The following is a 21019-nucleotide window of genomic DNA, read 5'->3' as shown; positions in this document are numbered from 1 at the left end:
AAGGCTGAATGGTGTCTGAAAGGGCTTCACATCAGGTGAGTTTTTATAGTTGGTAAATACAGTAGTAGGATGGGTAGAAAAACAATAGAATGAATAAGATCTACTATTTGCTAGCACAATGGGGAGACTATAGTCAACAATAACTTAGTTATATATTTTAAATAAAGAATGCGATTGGACTATCTGTAACTCAAAGAATAAATGCCTGAGGGGATGGGTACTCCATTGTCTAGGATGTGCTAATTTCACAGTGCCTGTCTGCATCAAAACATCTTATGGACCCCATAAATATATATACCTACTATGTATCCACAAAAAAATTTTGTATATGTATATCTAGAAGAGAAATTTGCTTAGAAATGGATTTTAAGCACTTAGTACTCTCTGAGCATCATGGGCCAGAATACCTGTAAGTAATGACATTTGGGTCTCTTTCTTGTCTCTCAAGAGTAAATGAGGGAATTCTTGCCTCATTAATCCATTGTACACCTTTTAATGCTGGCTGACTGATAAAATTCTGGTTCCAAGGCCTCTGTATGCTTTGACTTTCAAACAAAGAGGCCCTCTGAAGTGGAGGGAACTGTTTAAGAGGTTAACGGAGGTAAAGGCCCTTTTATAGAAGGCATTAGTAGGGACATCATCATTCCCAGGAAGGGACTGATTCAGAGACACGGTGGAACAGCCTTCATCCATGTGCTGGTGGCAGAGTGCTTCATTTGTGTTTTCTGCATGGGCTTAAATCTGTGATTCAGAAGCTAATCTAAGAAACCTGCTTGAATTTTTCTAGCTATTTTTATGCGTTTCTGGTGTCACTCAGAAGTAGTAAACAGGAAGTCAGGAGATGGGTGTTCTAGCTCTAGTTCTTCCAGTTAATAATTTCTAACATGGGGCAAGTCTGTGAATTCATTCATTCATTTGTTTACTTATTAAGCATTTCTTGAGGAAATACAGTGTGTGATAAATATTCTGCTGGCTTGAAGAGATACACAATCATGCATCTTGGTAATATCTAACAATAAGTGTTGAAAACAGATTCATTGAAAGAAACTTTTCGGACAATAGTTTTTTTCATCTGTAAAGTAGAGGATTTGACTGATTCTGTTTCCTACCTCTAAAATTGAGTCTGGACAGCCTGTGTTAAAAAGCGCTTTTGTTCCTCGCAAGTTAACACAGAACAGTGACCTTCAATGTGTGTTGAGTCCGGAGAGAAAAGTAGCTCTCTCATGTCCTGTGATCTCTTGCATTTTATGGTGCTTTCTACAATGTGAGTGCAGTGTGATGACCTGGGACTACTTTTCCAAACAGAATTGAATTGGACTAAATCAGGTTTTTGTGCCATCAATCACAGGCCTCTGCAATCCCAAACCTCATTACCTATTGAGTTGTATACCAACATGCTCCAGGCAAGCGGCAGGGTAGGGGATGTGTGGCCCAAACAATCATTCTTTCCTTCCTAATAGCACCATGACTTTAATTTACACTGAAAAATGTTAGCATTTATTGATCACTTATTGCATGCCAGGCACAGTGATAGACAATTTCCGAAGAATTAACCCATTTCAGCTTACTTTGTAGGTGGAAGGAACTATAGGGGCTCAGAGAGGTGAGGTGTCTTGGTCAAATTTGCCCCATAATCCCAGTCTTTTCTCTAAATCCCATGTTGAGTTTAAGAGGAAAGCCAGAGGACCCAGTCTGATTTTACATTTATAGAGAATATTAGGGTTGGTTTTGCTGCTGGACATTTTTACCAGTGGCTCAGCTGGGCATGAAAGTCCTTCTGACAGCTCATCAGATTATTTCTAGATGAGTCTTCTAGAACTGTATGTTTACAGAGATCAGGAACGGCACCAGCAGGCAGCAAAATGGGGTTGTGCTTTGGAGAGAGAAACAAAAGGAATGGGGAGATTCTCTTAGGATCAGGCATCCATTTCTGGGAGGGAAGATGGGATACTGCTGAGAAGTGGGAAGGAAACTCTGTGTCTGAGACAAAGGAACATGGGGACTGAAACTGAGAGAGTAAAATGAAAAAGAGAAAGGCTCAGTATGTCCTCACAATTATAGCAAGGCCTGAGCCAGCAGGGACACTGGTTGGTTATTTCCCATTCAGGCAGCTTGGCTGTAAGTACAGGTATAGAGCAGGGCCCTATTGAAACCCAGATGCTACCTTTCAGCTCAGCAATTCAAACAAAAGACCAGCAAACCCAGGGATTCATTTCCAAAGAGTGCCCAGATACATTAGCAGTGTGACTCCCAGTAAAATCCATGGGTGGAACAATTAAGTCTTTCTGCAGCACTTTGAAAATGTGTCCCTTAACTTGCACACCACAGAGAGCAGCACAGTTCTCATTTCACGCTTTTCACACAAATGGACTTGCTCCCTTGGCCCAGTCCTGAGGGGAACCCTGTACTATTCACCTACTGGCAGCGGGAAAGGCTCTTGAGTTCTGAAAGAGGTTACACCCTTTAGAAATTACCATGCAGGAGTGCGGTGATTAAAAATATGTCCAGCAATTCTTTGAAACTCTTTCCTTAGTCCAGGTTGGATTCAGTGACTCACTTCTAAGGGATAGAATAAAACAGTAGTGCTGGTGTATGGCTTCCAAAACTGGGTCATAAAAGAGTTTCTCTTAGCTCTCTCTCAGGTTACTTATTCTGGGGGAAGCCAGTGGCATGTGTGAAGACGATAAAGCAGCCCTGTAAAGAGGTCCACATGGCAAGGAACTCCTGAATAAGTCATCTTGGAGGAAGATACTGCAGCTGGCTCCACACCCTCAGATGATGCAGCCCCAACTTCCGTCTTGACTGTGACCTCAAGAGAGAGCTCAGGCCAGAACCACTCAGACAAGCCACTTGCCCATTCATGACCCTCAGAAACTGTGAGATAATCAGTGTTTGTTGTTTAAGCCTGATATAATTTGAGTGCTTGTCTCCTCCAAATCTCAGGTTGAAATGTAATCCCCAATGTTGGAGGTGAGGGTTGGTGGGAAGCATTTGGGTCATGGGGGTAAATCCTTCATGAATGACTTGGTGCCCTCCCCGTGGTAATTAGGGAGTTCTTGCTCTGTTAGTGTGTGTGAGAGTTCTTCATTTAAAAGAGCCTGACATTTCTCTTGTTCCCTCTCTCGCCGTGTGGTGTGCCGGCTCCCCCTTTGCCTCCTGCCATGAGTGGAAGCTTCCTGAGGCCCTCACTAGGGCAGATGCAGGCATTATGTTTCTCTTATAGCCTGCAGAATCCTGAGCCAAATAAACCTCTTTTCTTTATAAACTATCCAGTCTCAGGTATTCCTTTTATAGCAATGCAAGAATAGGCTAATGCAAAGCTATCATGTTTGAGGTATTTTTTAACATGACAATAGATAACTAACATAATAGTGTACTACAGGTATTGATCGACTTACCACCTATGCAACTTATGACCATTCGGTTTTACAACCACAATCGCTAGCCACGACTGCTCCGCGTCTGGCAGTGCAAACGTTGTCCAGCTGGGCGTACAACAGTGCAGAACAGCTTCCGGCAGCACTACCATCTCTGCGTGCACCATTTCAACTGTACATATAGCCTACTCAACTTACGACCAAATTGTCTTACGACCGGTCCGCTGTCCCGACCGTGGTCATAAGTCGAGCACTAGCTGTATGATCCTTCCCTGGGCTCTAATCAGTTCTGGTTTCTGTTCATCGGCGTGACTAATATCCTCCACTCACTCTCCTCACACCTCTGACCCAAATACCATCCCTTCTCCATGTGGCAGATGACCCGACTCCTGCTCCTACATGCTTGCCAGTTGGGTGACTTTAAGCAAGTTATTTATCCTCTGTGTCTCAATGTCTCCATAGGTACATGGAGAACACTAATAATCACTCCACTGAAGTATTGTAAGGATTAACTGAGACTGAAAACTCATAGAACAATGCAAATATGATCTCAAGTAAGACCTGTTATTAATATAGAGAAGTAGTGCTGGTCTCTATACTGCGAAGGATAATGGCTATGAATATGGTCTGGGAAGCTAGGTGGCCTAGGTTTAAATCCCAGAAACATCCTTTACTAGTTATAGAACATTGGACAAGTTACTTAATCTTGTTGTTTTTAGTTTTAGCCTCAATAGAATGTGGGAGGATGATAGTAATACTAAAAATGATGACTTCTGAATGCCACTGTGAGAATTAAATGAGTCTCACTATGTAAAAGTACTTAGAAGGGCGCCAACAGTCAGCTGTACAGAACTGTCAATATTATTATAGTTGTTGTTGGGGTATCATATTACTTCAGTGATAAATGATAAACCTCCAGGCTAAAACTCCATCAACATCCTGACACCAGTCCTCCACATGTATACCCTCTCCAATTCTCCTTCAGTGACAAGTGTATCTGCACGTATCTCTCCTCCTTAGCTCTGGGCCCCACCACCTCATGGCCCTTCTAGGAGTTACTCATCACTCAGCACCTTTCTGTCCCTATGTCCCTTTCTACCATCGGCACAGAAACAAATTTCAGTCTCCCTCATCTTAAAGAAAAAGATCCTTCACACTGTGGCTCCCTTTGGCTACCTGGGTCTCTCCTCCTCACAGCCAAAGCCTTTATGAGGTCTCTGCCAGCTCTGCATCTCCATTTCTCCCTCCTGAGCCCACTGAAAAGTGCTGCCTTGTCACTATTCCTGTGAAACAGCTTTGACCAGTAATACCAGTGATATCCGTCTTGATGAAATGGATGGGCACTTCCAGGTTACTGCCTTCCTTAGCTTCTTCGTAGAGCTTGGCATTGCACTTCACACACACCTTTGGAAGCACACTCTTGGCTTGCACAATTCCCTCTGACTTTGCTTCTACCCCTCAGATATTTCTTTGGTTTCCTTTGCAGGGTGTTTGCCCTCTGCTTGTTCATTAAAAGCTGGAGACCATGAGGTCCAGGAGTAAGCCCTCCTTTTCCTCATCTGTACACTCTCCCATCCAACACAATGGCTTTAATTGCCATGTGTATGAGATATCTTCCAAATCTAAGTGTGTAGTCAGATCTTGCTTCTAAACTTCTATCGCAGATACTCACTGGCCTGCCAGATATTTTCATATAGGTAGATATCTCAAAGGAATGTCAAAATCAACATGCCCAGATCCAAACTCATCACTGTTCTCACTAGAACCACATTTTCCGTGTAAGTGCATGTGATGAAGGCAGTTAGCCCCAAACCTGAGTGTGGTCCAGGTTCAGCAAGCATTGGTTCTGTCTGGTATAATTGTAACGGATTTGGGCAGGTGTCCTTGTCTCTGACCTTTTCCTTACACATCCCCAGATACATCTTATCTAACCTAATTGTACAAATCCAATCAACTCCATACCAGGGCCACTCCTGTAAAGTTTTCTGAGCTTATAATATGAAGTCATATTTGGCTTGCCTGAGAAATAAGTAACAAATGTACTGACTTGGTAGCTATATTAAATTAGCAATCAATTGTATTATTGAACTTATTGTTTCCTGGCTTGAAACATAAAGATGGCATCAAAAGAGCACTTTCCAATTAAATATAAGAACTCTTACAGGCTATAAAACTTGGAGAAATAAATCTATAGTTTAGGGAAAATAGAAGACATCATTGAATGTGAAGATAATTTAATAACCAAACAAGATGATGTGTTGTAAATCTACCCAAACACAATTTCCATCCTCAAGTTAAAATGGAAAGTGCTTTGTCTTGTGATTATGTCTGGGATCTTAAATTGGTATGTGTCTTGTTAATCTAGATTTCAGAAAAGACAAATGATCAAGGCTTCAGAAGCTGTTCAATTATCTGACACAAATCTGGTCAGAATGTTTTCTAAAGTAGGAACTCTAAATTTAAAGTGTGTCATATGAAAATTATATTTCATTGGAAGTTCTTTCTTGAATTTGTACTGGTCATACTTTCAGAATCAACTAGCCAGGTCAACATTCTCTAGGGACAAAGAAAGGGGCTCCAGTCATGAATCCAGTCTATCTTTGAGTTCAATTTACAGTCACAAGATATGTGTCAATATCTCAACCAACAATAAAGACAGACTATCACTGAATATATATATATGTGTATATATATATAGTGCAATTATATATATACATATATACATATACACATATGTGTATATATACATACATACACATACATATATGTATATGTGTACATATTTATCTACATATATACATATATGTATGTATGTGTATGTATATATATACATATATATGTATATATATAATTGCACTTTAGATTCTGGGGTACATGTACAGATCATGCAGGATTGTTGCATAGGTACATACATGGCAATGTGGTTTGCTGCCTCCATCCCCCCATTACATATATCTGGCATTTCTCCCTCTGTTATTCCTCCCTAACCTCCCTACCCCCTGCTGTCCCTCCTCTAGTCCCCCTCAACAGACCCCAGTGTGTGATGCTCCCCTCCCTGTGTCCATGTGTTCTCATTGTTCAACTGAAAATTTTCACTGAATATTTTCTCATATCTTACTTGACATACACAAAACAACCCCATTCAAAAGTGGGCAAAGGACATGAACAGACATTTTTCAAAAGATGACATATATGAGGCCAACAAACATATGAAAAAATGCTCATCACTAGTCATTAGAGAAACACAAATCAAAACCACATTGAGATACCATCTCACGCCAGTTAAAATGGTGATTACTAAAAAATCTGGAGACAACACATGCTGGAGAGGATGTGGAGAAATAGGAGCACATCTATACTGTTGGTGGGAGTGTAAATTAGTTCAACCAGTGTGGAAGACAGTGTGGCGATTCCTCAAGGACCTAGCAATACAAATTCCATTTGACCCAGAAATCCTATTACTGGGTATATATCCAAAGGATTATAAATCGTTCTATTATAAAGACATATGCACACATATGTTCATTGCAGCCCTGTTAACAGCAGCAAAAACCTGGAACCAACCCAAATGCCCATCGATGATAGACTGGACAAGGAAACTGTGGCACATATACACCATGGAATACTATGCAGCCATAAAAAACGATGAGTTCGTGTCCTTTGTAGGGACATTGATGAATCTGGAAACCATCATTCTCAGCAAACTGACACAAGAACAGAAAATCAAAACACCGTGTGTTCTCACTCATTGGCGGGTGTTGAACAATGAGAACACATGGACACAGGGAGGGGAGCATCACACACTGGGGTCTGTTGGAGGGGAATAGGGGAGGGACAGCAGTGGGTAGAGAGGTTGGGGAGGGATACCATGGGGAGAAATGCCAGATATAGATGATGGGGGGATGGAGGCAGCAAACCACATTGCCATGTATGTACCTATGAAACAATCCTACATGTTCTGCATATGTACCCCAAAACCTAAAGTGCAATAAAAAATATATATATATTATATTATATATAATATATATACGTATTTTATATATATACATATATATATATAAAGAAAATGGCCATTGGAGACAGTTGGATCTTGGTTCTGATCATTGTTTACTCAACTATAAAAGGGATAGAAGACATACCTTCTAAAGCTAATATATGCAAATACAGAGCAGAGTCAAATAAGAGCTCAATAAATTATAATTACTATTATTGTGATTATGCTCATAGAAGTTGTATGAAGACAGGCAGAGGAAGTATTTTTGTAGAGATGCAGAAACCAAATCTTGTGGCATGTCAATGTGTCATGTTCATACAAGCTATGACATTAAGAGTTAACAAGAAGTAAACAATTCAGTCCTCATTTTGGGGAGTTTTTAATTTAGTTGGTGCAATGGACTGAATGTTTATGTCCCTTTCTTCCCCAAATTTATATGTTAAAATCCAAACTTTCAACGTGATCCTGTTAGGAAAGGGGAACTTTGGAGGTGATCAGGTCACGAGGGCGGAGCCCAATAAATGCAATTAAGGCCTTATAAAACGGACTCCAGAGGGATCCCTGTTCCCTTCCAACAGGTGAAGACACAGCAGGAATGTGCTGTCCAGGCTCCAGAATTGTGGAAAAATAAATTTCTATTGTTTATAAGCCCCCTGGCCTGTAGCATTTTGTTACACCAACCTGAAAGGGCTGAGAGAGTTGGGGAAGAATACAGCTGTGGGAGAATTACAATCAGGGACATGACGTTAAGGGTGAAGTAAGCCTTGGGCTCAATTTGATGGTGTGTAGGATTATGGAAAGTAATAGAGGAAAGGGATGGTAGAAATAATATGGAGAAACCATGGAGGTGGAGTCAACCTCAATAACTGAGACAGTATATGTTTTCAGGCCTAAGTGGCAGGGGGGAAAATGATTACCATCTCAGTATCCATAGCCTTATTCCTCACCAAAGTCTGCTGTTTGATCTATTAATTGAGAAAAGAAGGACATGGTGAAACAGAGTGGATAATATTTAAATTTAAAACATCAAAGATAGTACTACCACTCAGCTGGGTAGATCGCACATCTTTCAAAGGCTTTAGAGAAAGGCCTGTTTCCATCCCACACTGTTTAGCCCCACATCAAAATTCAGTAGAACCCAGTGAAAGATTTACTGAAAAAGTGAAATACAACTGTCCTTCCTGTGTTCTCTATAACCTGCCACTTTCATTTCCTTTTTGCAATAGCCTCGCGCATGGTCCACCTGGTTCTCTGTGAGCCATGATTTGCCTTTATAAGACCTCCCAGGAACAGCAGTGATGGATGAACACATTTACCAAGCATTTTTCTGCCCTCTGTGCTAGGCTCAAGACTATTTTCAGTTGAAAAGGCAGACCATGTCAATAAGTCCCACTGGAATGCGTAAGTTTCTAGCTGCATACAAATGGGAAGAAGTAATGGGAGAAACAAAAGAAGAAAGAAAAAGAGGAGCAAAAGGAGAAAGTAAAGTCAGAGAAAAAGTTGGAATGGGAGGTAAAAGAATCAGAAGTGATGCTTCCAATTCAACAAGGTAAGTAAATGTAATAGAAGTACTGTCTTTCTGAAATCCTATAAAATGTATAAGATGAACAAACAAAATAATACAAGGAGCTAGTAGGCCAGCATTCTCTGCAAATGCTTAGGCAACTAAGGGAATTAGTTACTCTATCTTGCCTAAAGAAATAATCAACTGCCATTTATTCATAATTCATCTGAATGAGGAACTTCCAAAATATTGTCCCACTTCAAATTGAGTAATAATAATTTGAGTTTACAATAGAGATCCTGAAGCTATGAACATTTCAAAATGATTTTTGAATGAACACATTTAAAATAATTAATGCATATATTAATAATATGCATTATTAAATGATTTCACTGCTGAAATTGGTGTATTCTAATTCTTTAAGACATGTATATATTCTAGTGCAAAATCAACATACTTAAAAGCCAATTTGGAATCTAAGGCAAGTATTACCCCAAGTATATTACATGAAAGGCTAGTCTCAGATACTTTGAAGAAATTAGAAGCACTTACTTTTCCAGTCAGGTTTGTCTATATAAAACTTTGGAAATTGCTGCTGAGATATTCAATCTCTATGTAATAGGAAATAGCCAATACATTTTAATTATGAGAATATTACAGTCATAAAACCGATATCTCATTCCTTATCCTATATGTCCTGGATAAATTAGCATTTACACATGTAATCTGTTATCACTGATGTGGTCACTTGTTATCACTTTAAATAAAGGCTCTAATGGATTTAAAGTGTTTTTTTTTTTGTTGTTAAGGAAAACAATATATTATATTAAAAAGACACCTGCGCTCACATGTTTTTTGCAGCACAACTAACAATGCAAAAATACAGAATCCACCTAAGTGTTCATCCATGGAGGACATAGTGGGATATACTGTATATGGATACTTCCCAATCATAAAAGAAAATGAAATCATGTCCTTTGCAGCAACATGGAAGGAACTGAAGCCCATTTTCCTAAGTAAAATAACTCAGGAACAAAGTCAAATACCGCATGTTCTTCTTTGCAAGTGGGGGCTAAATACTAGGTACACATGGACATACAGAGTAGAATATGGACATTGGAGGCTACAAAAGGCGGGAGGGGCGAGGGTTGAAAAATTACCTGTTGGGTACAATGTTCACTATTCAGGTGATGGGTACACTAACAGCCTAGACTTAATCACTATGCATATAATCACTTATATATATATATATAAGACACTTGCACTTGGACCCCATAAAGATATTTTTTAAAGGCAACAAAGAGTTTACTGCTGTGCTCCATGACATTTAATTTTTTTTGAAACATATGTTTTATTTAAAACTGAGATGAAAGTGTCTGCTGCTCAAATGCACCACAGTCTGTCCCATTTAGGTAAATTTTCAGGAGAAAAGCAAGCCCCTGGGGAAATACCTCTGCTCAGGGTCAAACAGATCCTACCTCCTTTTTTAAATGCCTGCGTTGCCATTGGTAACTCATACAACACATTTGAAGATTATGCTAAGGGCAGGACATTTGAGCCCTATGATGACATTTAACTTTTTTAATTTAAAGTATTTTGCATTGCATTTTTAAAAACTGCATATATTGTGTTGGATTAAAATAATATGGTTGCATTGTATTGCATCATAATTGAAGAAGTAGTTTAAGACAAGTTAATTCTTAGCCATTAAAAAAAATTTTTTTTGTGGATCAGATAGATGTCTTGGTACTTTGAAATGAAAAGAATGTTTCTCTGCAACTCTCAGGAGCTAGGTGAAAGATACTCAAATAATAAAGATGCTGGAGCCCTGGGGTGCAGAGAGTCCCTGTTCACTGTACAGTCAATGAGTTCCTGTTGCCATATATTAAGTGGTGTTAATGAATCTTAATATAATTATACCAAGAGTAAGCGCCAGATTTGACGGGTGAAGAAAGACCACTGCTTGATTTAAGCAGAAGCGGGTAGTTGATAAATCTTGCTTGGGACTTTTCTTGATCATAAGAATTGACCTGGAGTTTGCATAGAGATTTTAGAAAATAAGTATTTATTTGCCCAGGAAACCATTCCTTAATATAAATTTCATTTTACGGAGTAAGGACTAAAAGACTACTGTAATATGTACATTTTGAATATTAATTTTATTATACTTTTCTGATATCCCCTCTAGAAGAAGTCATGGAAAGGGATAGCACTCAGGACTTACATCTCTTCCAATGAGATCTTCCTGGTTTTCCACGATTCCCCAGGGGGCAATACCTATGGTGCATATCTTTCCTCGAGACTTAGATGCATGATCCTTCAAGGCGTCTCCAACATGACGAATAACACCTAAAAGAAAAGAGAGAAGCATTAATTTTGTCTTTTAAAGCAATTACCATTCCATTATTCTAAAGAAAATTGTGGGCCAGGAGTGTTGGCTCATGCCTGTAATCCCAGCACTTTGGGAGGCTGACGTGGGTGGATCAAGAGGTCAGGAGATTGAGAATATACTTGCTGACATGGTGAAACCCCGTCTTCAGTAAAAACACAAAAAATTAGTTGGACATGGTGGCATGCACCTGTAGTCCCAGCTACTTAGGAGGCTGAGGCAGGAGAATTGCTTGAACCCAGGAGGCAGAGGTTGCAGTGAGCTGAGGTTGGAGCACTGCACTCTAGCCTGGGCAACAGAGCGAGACTCTGTCTCAAAACAATAAAAAAATAAATTGTGGTTATGGTTTCTCCCAAGGTTAAATAAATTGAATATAAAATTTTGACACATTTCTATACAAACTACCTGTATTTAGGAGGAAACATAAACTTGTGGCTGTAATGCCAGATGCATTAGCCAGATTTGTATATTAATTCTAGCACTGCATTTATTATTATGATTTATATGAAAAAATAAAAAGCATCCAATGTCTGCAAAAAGAATAAATACAATTTTTTAAAACAAACTCTTTTTCTCATAATAATTTGTTAGTATGACTAGGAACCAACAGCTTGACTGTGTCATGTTAAAAGCACCATATGTAGTAGTATATTAAATCTATACCACATTTTGTATATGAGTTAAGGTCATTCAGATAGATAAGTTATTTAGTTTGAGATTTTGTTAACCTTTATGAGAACCTACTCATAAAGACAATGTTGGATTGTTCTGTGGAAAATTTATGTTAAAATATATACCTTTTAATCTTCATCATTGTCATTGTTTTCCTCTTCTGTCAAAGTTACCTTCCCCATCATAGTTAAGGGTGAGTTTACAAAGTTCAGTTTACAAGATGGTAGGCGGCATAACTCTTACCTTTTTAAAAACCCCTTAAAGAAGATGCAATTTCAAATTCTTTTAACCTCCCTCTCAAATGATCATTTTTATAGGTATAAGACGTATAAGATATATCCTCTAAGAAAGGCGAATAAGATATATCCTCTAAGAAAGATGTGTAAGATATATCCTCCAAGAAAAAATGTTTCTGTTTATCAAACTTCCACCCATTTCTCCAGAAAAAAATTCATACCTAGTGCCATTTCCTATATGAATGTTGAGTCTGATTTGATTTCTTCTCCATTTGAACATATGGCAGTTTGTAAATTTTGAATAGCTCAGTATGTGACTTAACATGTTCTGCAGTGATTCATAATTATATGTGAAGATGTCTCTTCTAACAGTAAAACTCTTTGAGAGAAATGTTGGAGGGTCAGTGCTTTATTCATCTTCCTCTGCCTCAGGGGCTTGCCTAGAGGAAGGGCTCAGACACTGCACTAAATGAACTAAACACATGAAACCCACCAGGCAATTTAATCATGGGAAAAGACATGTATTTAAGTAACTCAATACTGAAATATTCATAAGATGAAACAGAAGGAATCACTGTTTAAAAAGCAAATAACAAAACAGTGTAAATAACCATTAATCCATACTGAGCTATGAAGGAGTGTTGGAAAGAATAGCATTTTCACTTATTACCTTATCTATGAATCTTCTGAGTGAGAGTACTGGTAAAAAAACAAAAGGAACCAAAACCAAAATCAACCAAACTCCCCCAAATAAAGCCATGAATATTAATATTAAATTATTTTCAATTGATATGCAAAACTCCTTTCAGGGCCAGCCCTAGACAAGAAGTTTAACTTTATGGTATGCTCATCTGGTCTGCACAATTCTATTAATACCTCTTACCTAACTTTAACGTTTCATTGTTAGAACCTCACTTTAGGGATTGGATTGAACCCTAAGCCTGGAGTGAAGCAGAGATAAGCTCTGGGTTTGTAGTATGTAGGCTATAAATTCTTCTTTTGATATTGAATGCATTTCATAAAAGAATAAAAACAGTATGCCAAATTCTTAGAAATAGAGCATTGGTAAGCCTTTCTTTTGCACATGTGGAACACTTTGAGTTGGTCTCTATATGACATGAAAGCAGAAGACAGTAATCACAGGCAAGTGAGTCCTTAGTTGAGAGGAAAACATGGAGCCCAAAACCTGAACAGTCATTGAAAGAAAAATTGCTCTGTAGATATTTAATTACTATAGGATAAACAGTAAAGAGCTGAGCAGGTCCTTTTAAGAACATGTCAGTGTATGGGTTGAGCCAGAATTTAACATAATTGCATTGAACATGAGCTGTCTGCAGACTTCACAGCTAAGATATCTTTACGGAGCTATGTGCAGAATGTTCACAGATTCTAGGTGTTTAAGAGAATTCTCAATGTGGGTCTTACTCAAACAGCATCCAAACTACAGACACAAAATTAAACAACATTAAGATAACATGTTATTTTTGTTTTTTGAGATGGAGTTTTGCTCTTGTTGCCCAGGCTTGAGAGTGGCACGATCTCAGCTCGCTGCAACCTCCACCTCCTGGGTTCAAGCAATTCTCCTGCCTCAGTTTCCCAAGAAGCTGAGACTACAGGTGCCCGCCACCATGACTGGCTAATTTTTGCATTTATAGTAGAGACGGGGTTTTACCATATTGGTCAGCCTGGTCTCGAACTCCTGACCTTAGGTGATCCACCCACCTCAGCTTCCCAAAGTGCTGGGATTACAGGCATGAGCCACCACACCCGGCCAAAGATAACGTGTTATTTAACACTAATTGGTCCAGAATTATGTTTAGAATATTCCATTAACTATGAATGTGTCCACAAGTACAGACTTTGGGCCTTTTAACAAGCTTGCCTTAACTTACTGCAACATTACCTCTGCATTTCCAATTGGCACCTCAGATTTCAGGCTGGGAGAATAGGCCAAAAACATTTACAGGCATTCATTACATTATCTAGTGCACATTAATAATGTTCTGCAAATAAGCACTTAACTATAGAGGGGCTGGTAAGAATTGATTTGAGGATGCTTCTGTATCACAATATAGATGACAGGAAAAAAATGTTCTTTGGAATTCAGAGTGTGGTATGTCTTCCATTGGCATAGTGAGGAGTTAATACAATATTTTAAACAATAAATACATAATGCCCTAGACTTTGCCATCATAATTTATGTCCCAGATGGAAATGGCATTTTGCAAAAATTAAAGCTATTTGGCACCAAACTTGAAATTGCTTAAAGGACAAAGGTAGAGCTTCCCATTTCAAGCAGAAGTCATTCCTTAAAGAATTACTGGAAACTTAAGCTACTTAAAAATATCCTATGAAATTCCATTAGTCATGTTTATGAATTCTGTATAGTCAATTATTAAATATCCCAACCTGTTTCTTATGTGTAAGTAATTCTTCTTGGTTAAGAAATAACTTTACAGTTCTCATTTAGATAAAGGAGGGAGAGATAATCAACAACTATGGACCCATGGGTAGGGATGAAGTGGGGTGATATAGAGATAATTAACCTTAGGAGAAAATTATCTCAGGCACAACATTCCCATGGCCTATGTTGCCTTTCTCTGTTCCACTTGCAATTACCTGTGTTAACTCCTCCAGTGAATATCCACGCTCCAGTTGTCATAGCTGCTTTGATGAGCCCTTTCCCAAAGACTTGCTTGAGTTTTGGCTGGAGTTCAAAGTTCTGCAGGCCCCCATGGACAGAGATGAGAAGCTTGGGAAGCTCCAACTGCCATTCCTTGGTCATCAGGTGCAACAGGAGATCGGGTTTTGTATCAAAAGATACTCGCACATACTGGAAGAAGAAAGGACATCAATTAGGGAGACAAGGCAGGACTGGCTGAGGCTGCTTATCTTTACTGATTCTAATTATATGTGTAGTTATGTGACAAAAATGTCTCATGTAAAATCAAATTTTTTTAAAAGTGGTGATCATTTGCACTACCAAAAGGACCTTCATTAGACAAAAAGATTCACTATTTTTATTTTTATTTTTATTATTTTTTTTTTTTTGCTTTTTAATTCTGTATATTTTGAATTTTCTTTTTTTTTTTCCCATTTATTTGTTTTATTGCATTTTAGGTTTTGGGGTACATGTGAAGAACATGCAAAATTGTTGCATAGGAACACACGTGGCAGTGTGATTTGCTGCCTTCCTCCCCATCACCTACATCTGGCATTTCTCAGATTCACTATTTTTAAAGGCATTCTTGAAATTGTGACAATTCATTTTTAAATTATTACATTTTCTAAAATGCTGTGCAAGCATGACTTTTCCCAGACTGAGTTCTTTGCTCAAAGGAAACCATGTTTATATTTTACCCCCCTTTACATTTGTACAGCAGTTCAAATGCTTCTCATATTTTTAATATCCCTTTATATTAACTAGATGCACATATTATTTCTGTGACCCTATTATGTTGAGAGGGTTTGAAAGATCCTACACTTCTACATAATGTAATGAGAATTTTAAAATAAGGTAATAGTGAATTACATTTATTTATATCTCTAATAATTGCATACCAAATGTAATGCTTTCTTCATCTTTTAAAGAAGACAAGTAACAAAAGGCAGGACAACTATTCTTATAGAATAGTTGAAAATTTGAGTGTATAGCAAATATCAAGGTGTTATTAGATGCAACTGGAAATAAAGTTATGATAAGTTTATATAAACGAAATACTATAAATACATGCAGCAATAAATATGCATAACCATATACATAAATACTCATTTATGTCTCAATTTAATTATATAAAAACATCAATTTCTATCTGGAAACAGCTGAAAACCTGGGCAAATACAGAAAGTCCTTTAAAATAGGTTTCTAAGCTGGCATGAAAAAAAGAATTATTGAGAATCCTAAACAAAGAAGCAGTTTAGAACCTCAGGAGGTTAGGAAGTACCAAAGCAAGATTTGACCCTGGGTGTCTTTCCTAAACCCTGGAAGATCTAGGGCATCTGATGTAATGGTTGCACGCAGGGGTAATTTAATGAGTTTATGGGAGAGTTTAATATGGGACCCCATATAAGGCTGGTATACTTCAAAGGGCTCATCCTCAAGTATAAGAAAAAAATTAAATAAGGCTGAGGTACAGAAGAAAATGGCAAGAAAACTTTCCTACCTCAATTTTGACTCTGGGTAGATGAGGAAAAAATTTCCCCTCTGATTATTTTATATACATAAAAATTTTTATTATACTTTAAGTTCTGGGATACATATGCAGAATGTGCAGGTTTGTTACATAGGTATACACATGCCTTAGTGGTTTGCTGCATCCATCCCTCTGTTCATCTATATTAGGTATTTCTCCTAATGTTATCCCACCCCAGTCTCCTCTAATTATTTTTAAACACAAACAGGCCCCCACAGAAGGCCTTGTCTCTATTCACACTGCCAGTGTGGTTTGAGAATGGCTAAGCAGTGTTTAATGTTCAACAGTTCTGGCTGGATAATGGTTTCTGATAACTGGCAGAAGTAAAGGCAGATTCTCTGTAGAAGAATGTGTCATCAATCCATGCCTAAAATAATTCTCATGGGGAAATAAGTATTTCATAGTAAAACAATAAAATAATAAATTATAGAGGAAATAAAGCAGTGTGAATGAGAACCAATAGAAATAACAGGCAGCAAAATAAGATCCTCAAAATCATTGAAATGATCAGATACAGGCTATGCGACAACTGTGTTTAATATGTTGAAAAAGCATAAACAAGATGATTGAGTATAAGAGTAAGGAGAAAGAAATGATAAAAACAGACATCTACATATAGATATATCTGAAAAAGTACCAAACAGAACTTCTAGAAATTGAAATGTAATCAATAAAAATTAAAATGGATAAGTTAAATTACATATTAGATATAATGATAATAGATCAAGAAGATAAAGAAGATGCAGCCAGAAAAAGGATTTGAAAGCATAAAAGAAAAATGAAGGAGCTTGGAGGAGATAATCAGAATTATAGCTAGAAATAAAAGAGATGATGGGGAGGAGGAAATATTGGAAGAGATACTGGCTGAGTATTTCTCAGAATTATAGAAAGATACCAATTCTAAGATGCAGAAAGTTCAATGAATCCTAAGCAGGACAAATGAAAAACCCCACTTCTATATACATCATATGGAACACCAAAGGGAGGGGGAAGCCCTCAGAAGTATCTGGAAATAAAGAAAGATCATTTACAAAGAAACAGTCATTAGACTAAAGACTGACTCCTCAACAGCAAGAATAGACACCTGAAACCAAAACCTTCAATGTGTCAAGAGAAATTACCTGTCAGTCTAGAATTCTATATTCAACAAAACTGTCTTTTAAAAATGAGAGCAGATTATAGATATTTCACACTGCCAAAACTGAGACAGTTTACCTCTAGGTGACTTCGCTGAGGTAAGTTTTAAAGTAAATATAAGAGGCAGAACTTATATGATCCAAAATAGATGAACTGGGTTGTAATGTAGGAAGATAAACTAAGATATTAATTAATATAATGTAAATCTAAAAAAGTATTGGGTATATAATACGAAATAACATCTAATTCACAGTGGAAAGTGATAGAACTAAATCACTGGACAATACAGCATATAAATGGTAGGTAACAATTAGGGTTATGGCATTCTAAAGTCTATGTTGTGTGGGAAAGAAGGGAAATTATTAATTCTGGAATTTAAGTTAATGTTGAAGTTGCATAACCACAAAATGAATATGCCTGCATGTAATCATACAAACACATGCTTTTGGATTTATAAATAAGATTATCCAGGAGATGATAATTTATTGCCATGTTTTTGGATCTGGAAAACCCCACTGTTTCAAAGCCTCATAAACTGTTTGTCTATTCTTTTGTTAAAGTATATTTGAAATATATTTAGCTAAAACGTGCGGCAAAAAACATGCAAAATATGAAAGCAGCTTAATAAAATAAACTGCATCATCAGGAGATACCAAAGAGCTAGTTATATATATATATATATATATATATATATATATATATATATATCTATAGATACACAGATATATATGCTAGAAATCCGAAGTGTTGGAATCCAAATACAGTTGTTTCCAGATTGATCTGATCTACCTAGCAAAACATGATTCAAGAACACAGAGTAAATATTGACAATTTTAGCTAAGTACACTATATAATTTGACTAGCGTTTACAATATGAAAAATGGCATCTTTTCTGCACAAACTCTCATGCAGAGAACAAAAACTTTCAGGTATCTATTAACAGAAATTTTCACCTATGTGTACTTTTGTGCCACACAAGGAGCATTCTGGCAGAAGAGAAGGTATTGGAATATAAGAAGCAACCAGAGGAATTTCTTAAGTAAAAGCTTCTTTTAAAAATCTTCATTGAGAATCTCTTTATAAGAGAAATATTTATAATGAATGCTGTAAAATAAAAGAATAAAAGAATAAATAAATAAAGGAGTTAGTACCTGGGAATAGATATGCATACATAACTCACATAGTGTGAAAGGAGATTACAATTCATACCAAATTACTACAGATATCGTATAATAATTTCAGCAAGCTTAACTAGCTAAATGACATATTATAGAGTTCATTTATTCATACCAATTGGTACTAATCACCTAAATACATTTTTAGGAGTAAGCCTCCCTTGATAAATAATTTACTTTGGGACTTCTAAAGTCATACATGCAATATAACAATAAGAAATGAAAAGGGTCTACTTATTGATCAGCTGAGCAGCTCACTGGAAAAGACCAATAGATCTACTGAATATGTTGAAATTCCTTTTGAAAGTAGCCTAACCCAGGCAAAGCTGTGTTCATTATCACAGAATGTTTGTTAATCAGCTAGTAAGCCAATCAAGAGAGCGAATGAATGAATCACCTAGGAGATCCCCTTGATCCCAGCTCCCCATCTTACAAATGAAGAAAGGGAGACACCAGGTGAGGTCACACTACGCATGGGCTCTCTTCACCTATTTCTCTCTGCTCACAACTACTTAACTCTACTAAGAAAAATAAAATCCCAAAAAGCAAGAACAAAATAACCAGAATACAAGAACCTTGTGTATTTATTGTGCACCAGGCACATACATGCTGTGTGTTCTACTTGTACCTTCTCGCATACTCCTCCCAACAACATGGAGGTCGATTTCAGCCACGTTTTACTGGTGGGACAGAGAGAATTCATCATGTTCTCAAGCTCACTCTGCTAGTATGGTAGTGCTCTCAGGCCAGGTCTCACTCCAGGTCCCTTTCTCTTTACCTCGAGGGTATAAATGGCTCTGTCTCTCTGTACTTCTCCTTTTTCTTTACCTATAACCAATCAGTCTCCAAATTCGAATGATCCACTTATCAAAACAGTGCTGTCAACCAGCCCTTTTTCTCTATTTCTTCAGTTGCCATTTTAAGAATGTATTCTACTTAGTAGGATGTCAGTTCGAATTATAGCAACAGCCTCCTACTGACTTCTCTATGAGACACCAACAGGCAGACTTCTTTCTCCAATACATTTTGTACCATATTATTTCTCAATTAAAAATTCTTCTATCAGATGTAAGCTCCCCATTCTTGCCCTCAGCATCCACTATAACTTGACCTAATCTTACCAGTTCTGAGGCTTTCCTCATTTCTCTCTCTGCATTTGGCCAGTGCTGCTCCCCAAGTCCTAGATAACGCAATCTCTCCCCTTTCATCTACAGAAATCATTCTCATCTTTCAAAGGCCTTTGTTTCATCCAACATGACTTCCTGAGAATGCAAGTTCAGGCTGATGCAATATAACTCTTAATCAAAACCAGTGTGATACTTTTTTTTCTGGCTGTTTTTCCCATGTGCCAATTTTATCTCCCTATGTTGTAAGAGCTTTGAGGGGAGGGACAGTGTTTGACCCGTGCATGTCTCTCTCTCTCTCTCTCTTTTTTTTTTTTTTTGGTAAGCCTTTCAGCACTGGCTATGAAGTAGTCACTGTCTTGGAAAGAAAACACAATTTAGAGATATCTTGGCAATCATGGGACTCTTGTTCTATTCTTTTGCTTTTCAAATGAGGATACAGAGACCTGGGGAAGGTGAGTAACTAGAATATATCAGAGCTAGTTATCCAATAATCATTTATTTCATTATTGAAGCTACCGTTAACACTGGAGGCTCTAGATGGGGCTGTGCTTCTCCAATTTTAATGCTCACAGAACTCACCTGTTGACCTTGTCAAAAATAAAGGCTCTGATTCAATACATCTAGGGTAGGGCTTGGGCCTCTGGATTTCTTTATTATTATTACACTTTAAGTTCTGAGACACGTGCAGAATGTCAGGTTTGTTACATAGGTATACATGTGCCATGGTGGTTGGCTGCACCCATCAACCTGTCTTCTACATTAGGTATTTCTCCTAATGCTATCCCTCCCCTACACCCCAACCTCCTGACAGGTCCCTGTGCGTGATGTCCCCCTTCCTGTTTCCATGTGTTCTCATTGTTCAACTCCCACTTATGAGTGAAAACATGTGGTGTTTGGTTTTCTGTTCTTGTGTCTGTTTCCTGAGAATGATGGTTTTCAGCTTCATCCATGTCCCTGAAAAGGACGTGAGCTCATCCTTTTTATGACTGCATGGTATTCCATGGTATATATGTACCACATTTTCTCTATCCAGTCTATCATTGATGGCCATTTGGGTTGGTTTCAAGTCTTTGCTATTGTGAATAGTGCCACAATAAACATACCTGTGCATGTGTCTTATGCCCATAAAGACCAGTTCCATTAGTAAGCTCTCGAGGTGTTGTAACACGGCAGTTAACTCGTGCTGAGTCAGCAGCTCCACACTCATAAGTGGGT

General features: G+C 37.8%; 1 protein-coding gene across 20 annotated transcripts in view; it reads right to left on the bottom strand.

Annotated features, from left to right (window-relative positions):
* The window catches only part of TRPM3 (transient receptor potential cation channel subfamily M member 3), a 921715-nt gene that overhangs the window by 299225 nt on the left and 601471 nt on the right, over positions 1–21019 (bottom strand). For all 20 annotated transcript variants that reach the window (XM_032290701.1, XM_032290713.1, XM_032290703.1 and 17 more), the window contains exons 4-5: positions 14792–15005; positions 11100–11224 (exon numbers count right to left, since the gene is read on the bottom strand). In XM_032290701.1, coding sequence (XP_032146592.1) covers positions 11100–11224; positions 14792–15005 — 339 coding nt within the window. The remainder of the gene's footprint in view (positions 1–11099; positions 11225–14791; positions 15006–21019) is intronic.

The sequence above is a fragment of the Sapajus apella genome, unplaced genomic scaffold (assembly GCF_009761245.1).
Source record: "Sapajus apella isolate SASKATOON/1434 unplaced genomic scaffold, GSC_monkey_1.0 scaffold24, whole genome shotgun sequence".
Classification (NCBI taxonomy): domain Eukaryota; kingdom Metazoa; phylum Chordata; class Mammalia; order Primates; family Cebidae; genus Sapajus; species Sapajus apella.
Note: the sequence above shows the minus strand (reverse complement) of the source record. Positions and strands in the feature narration are given on the sequence as shown.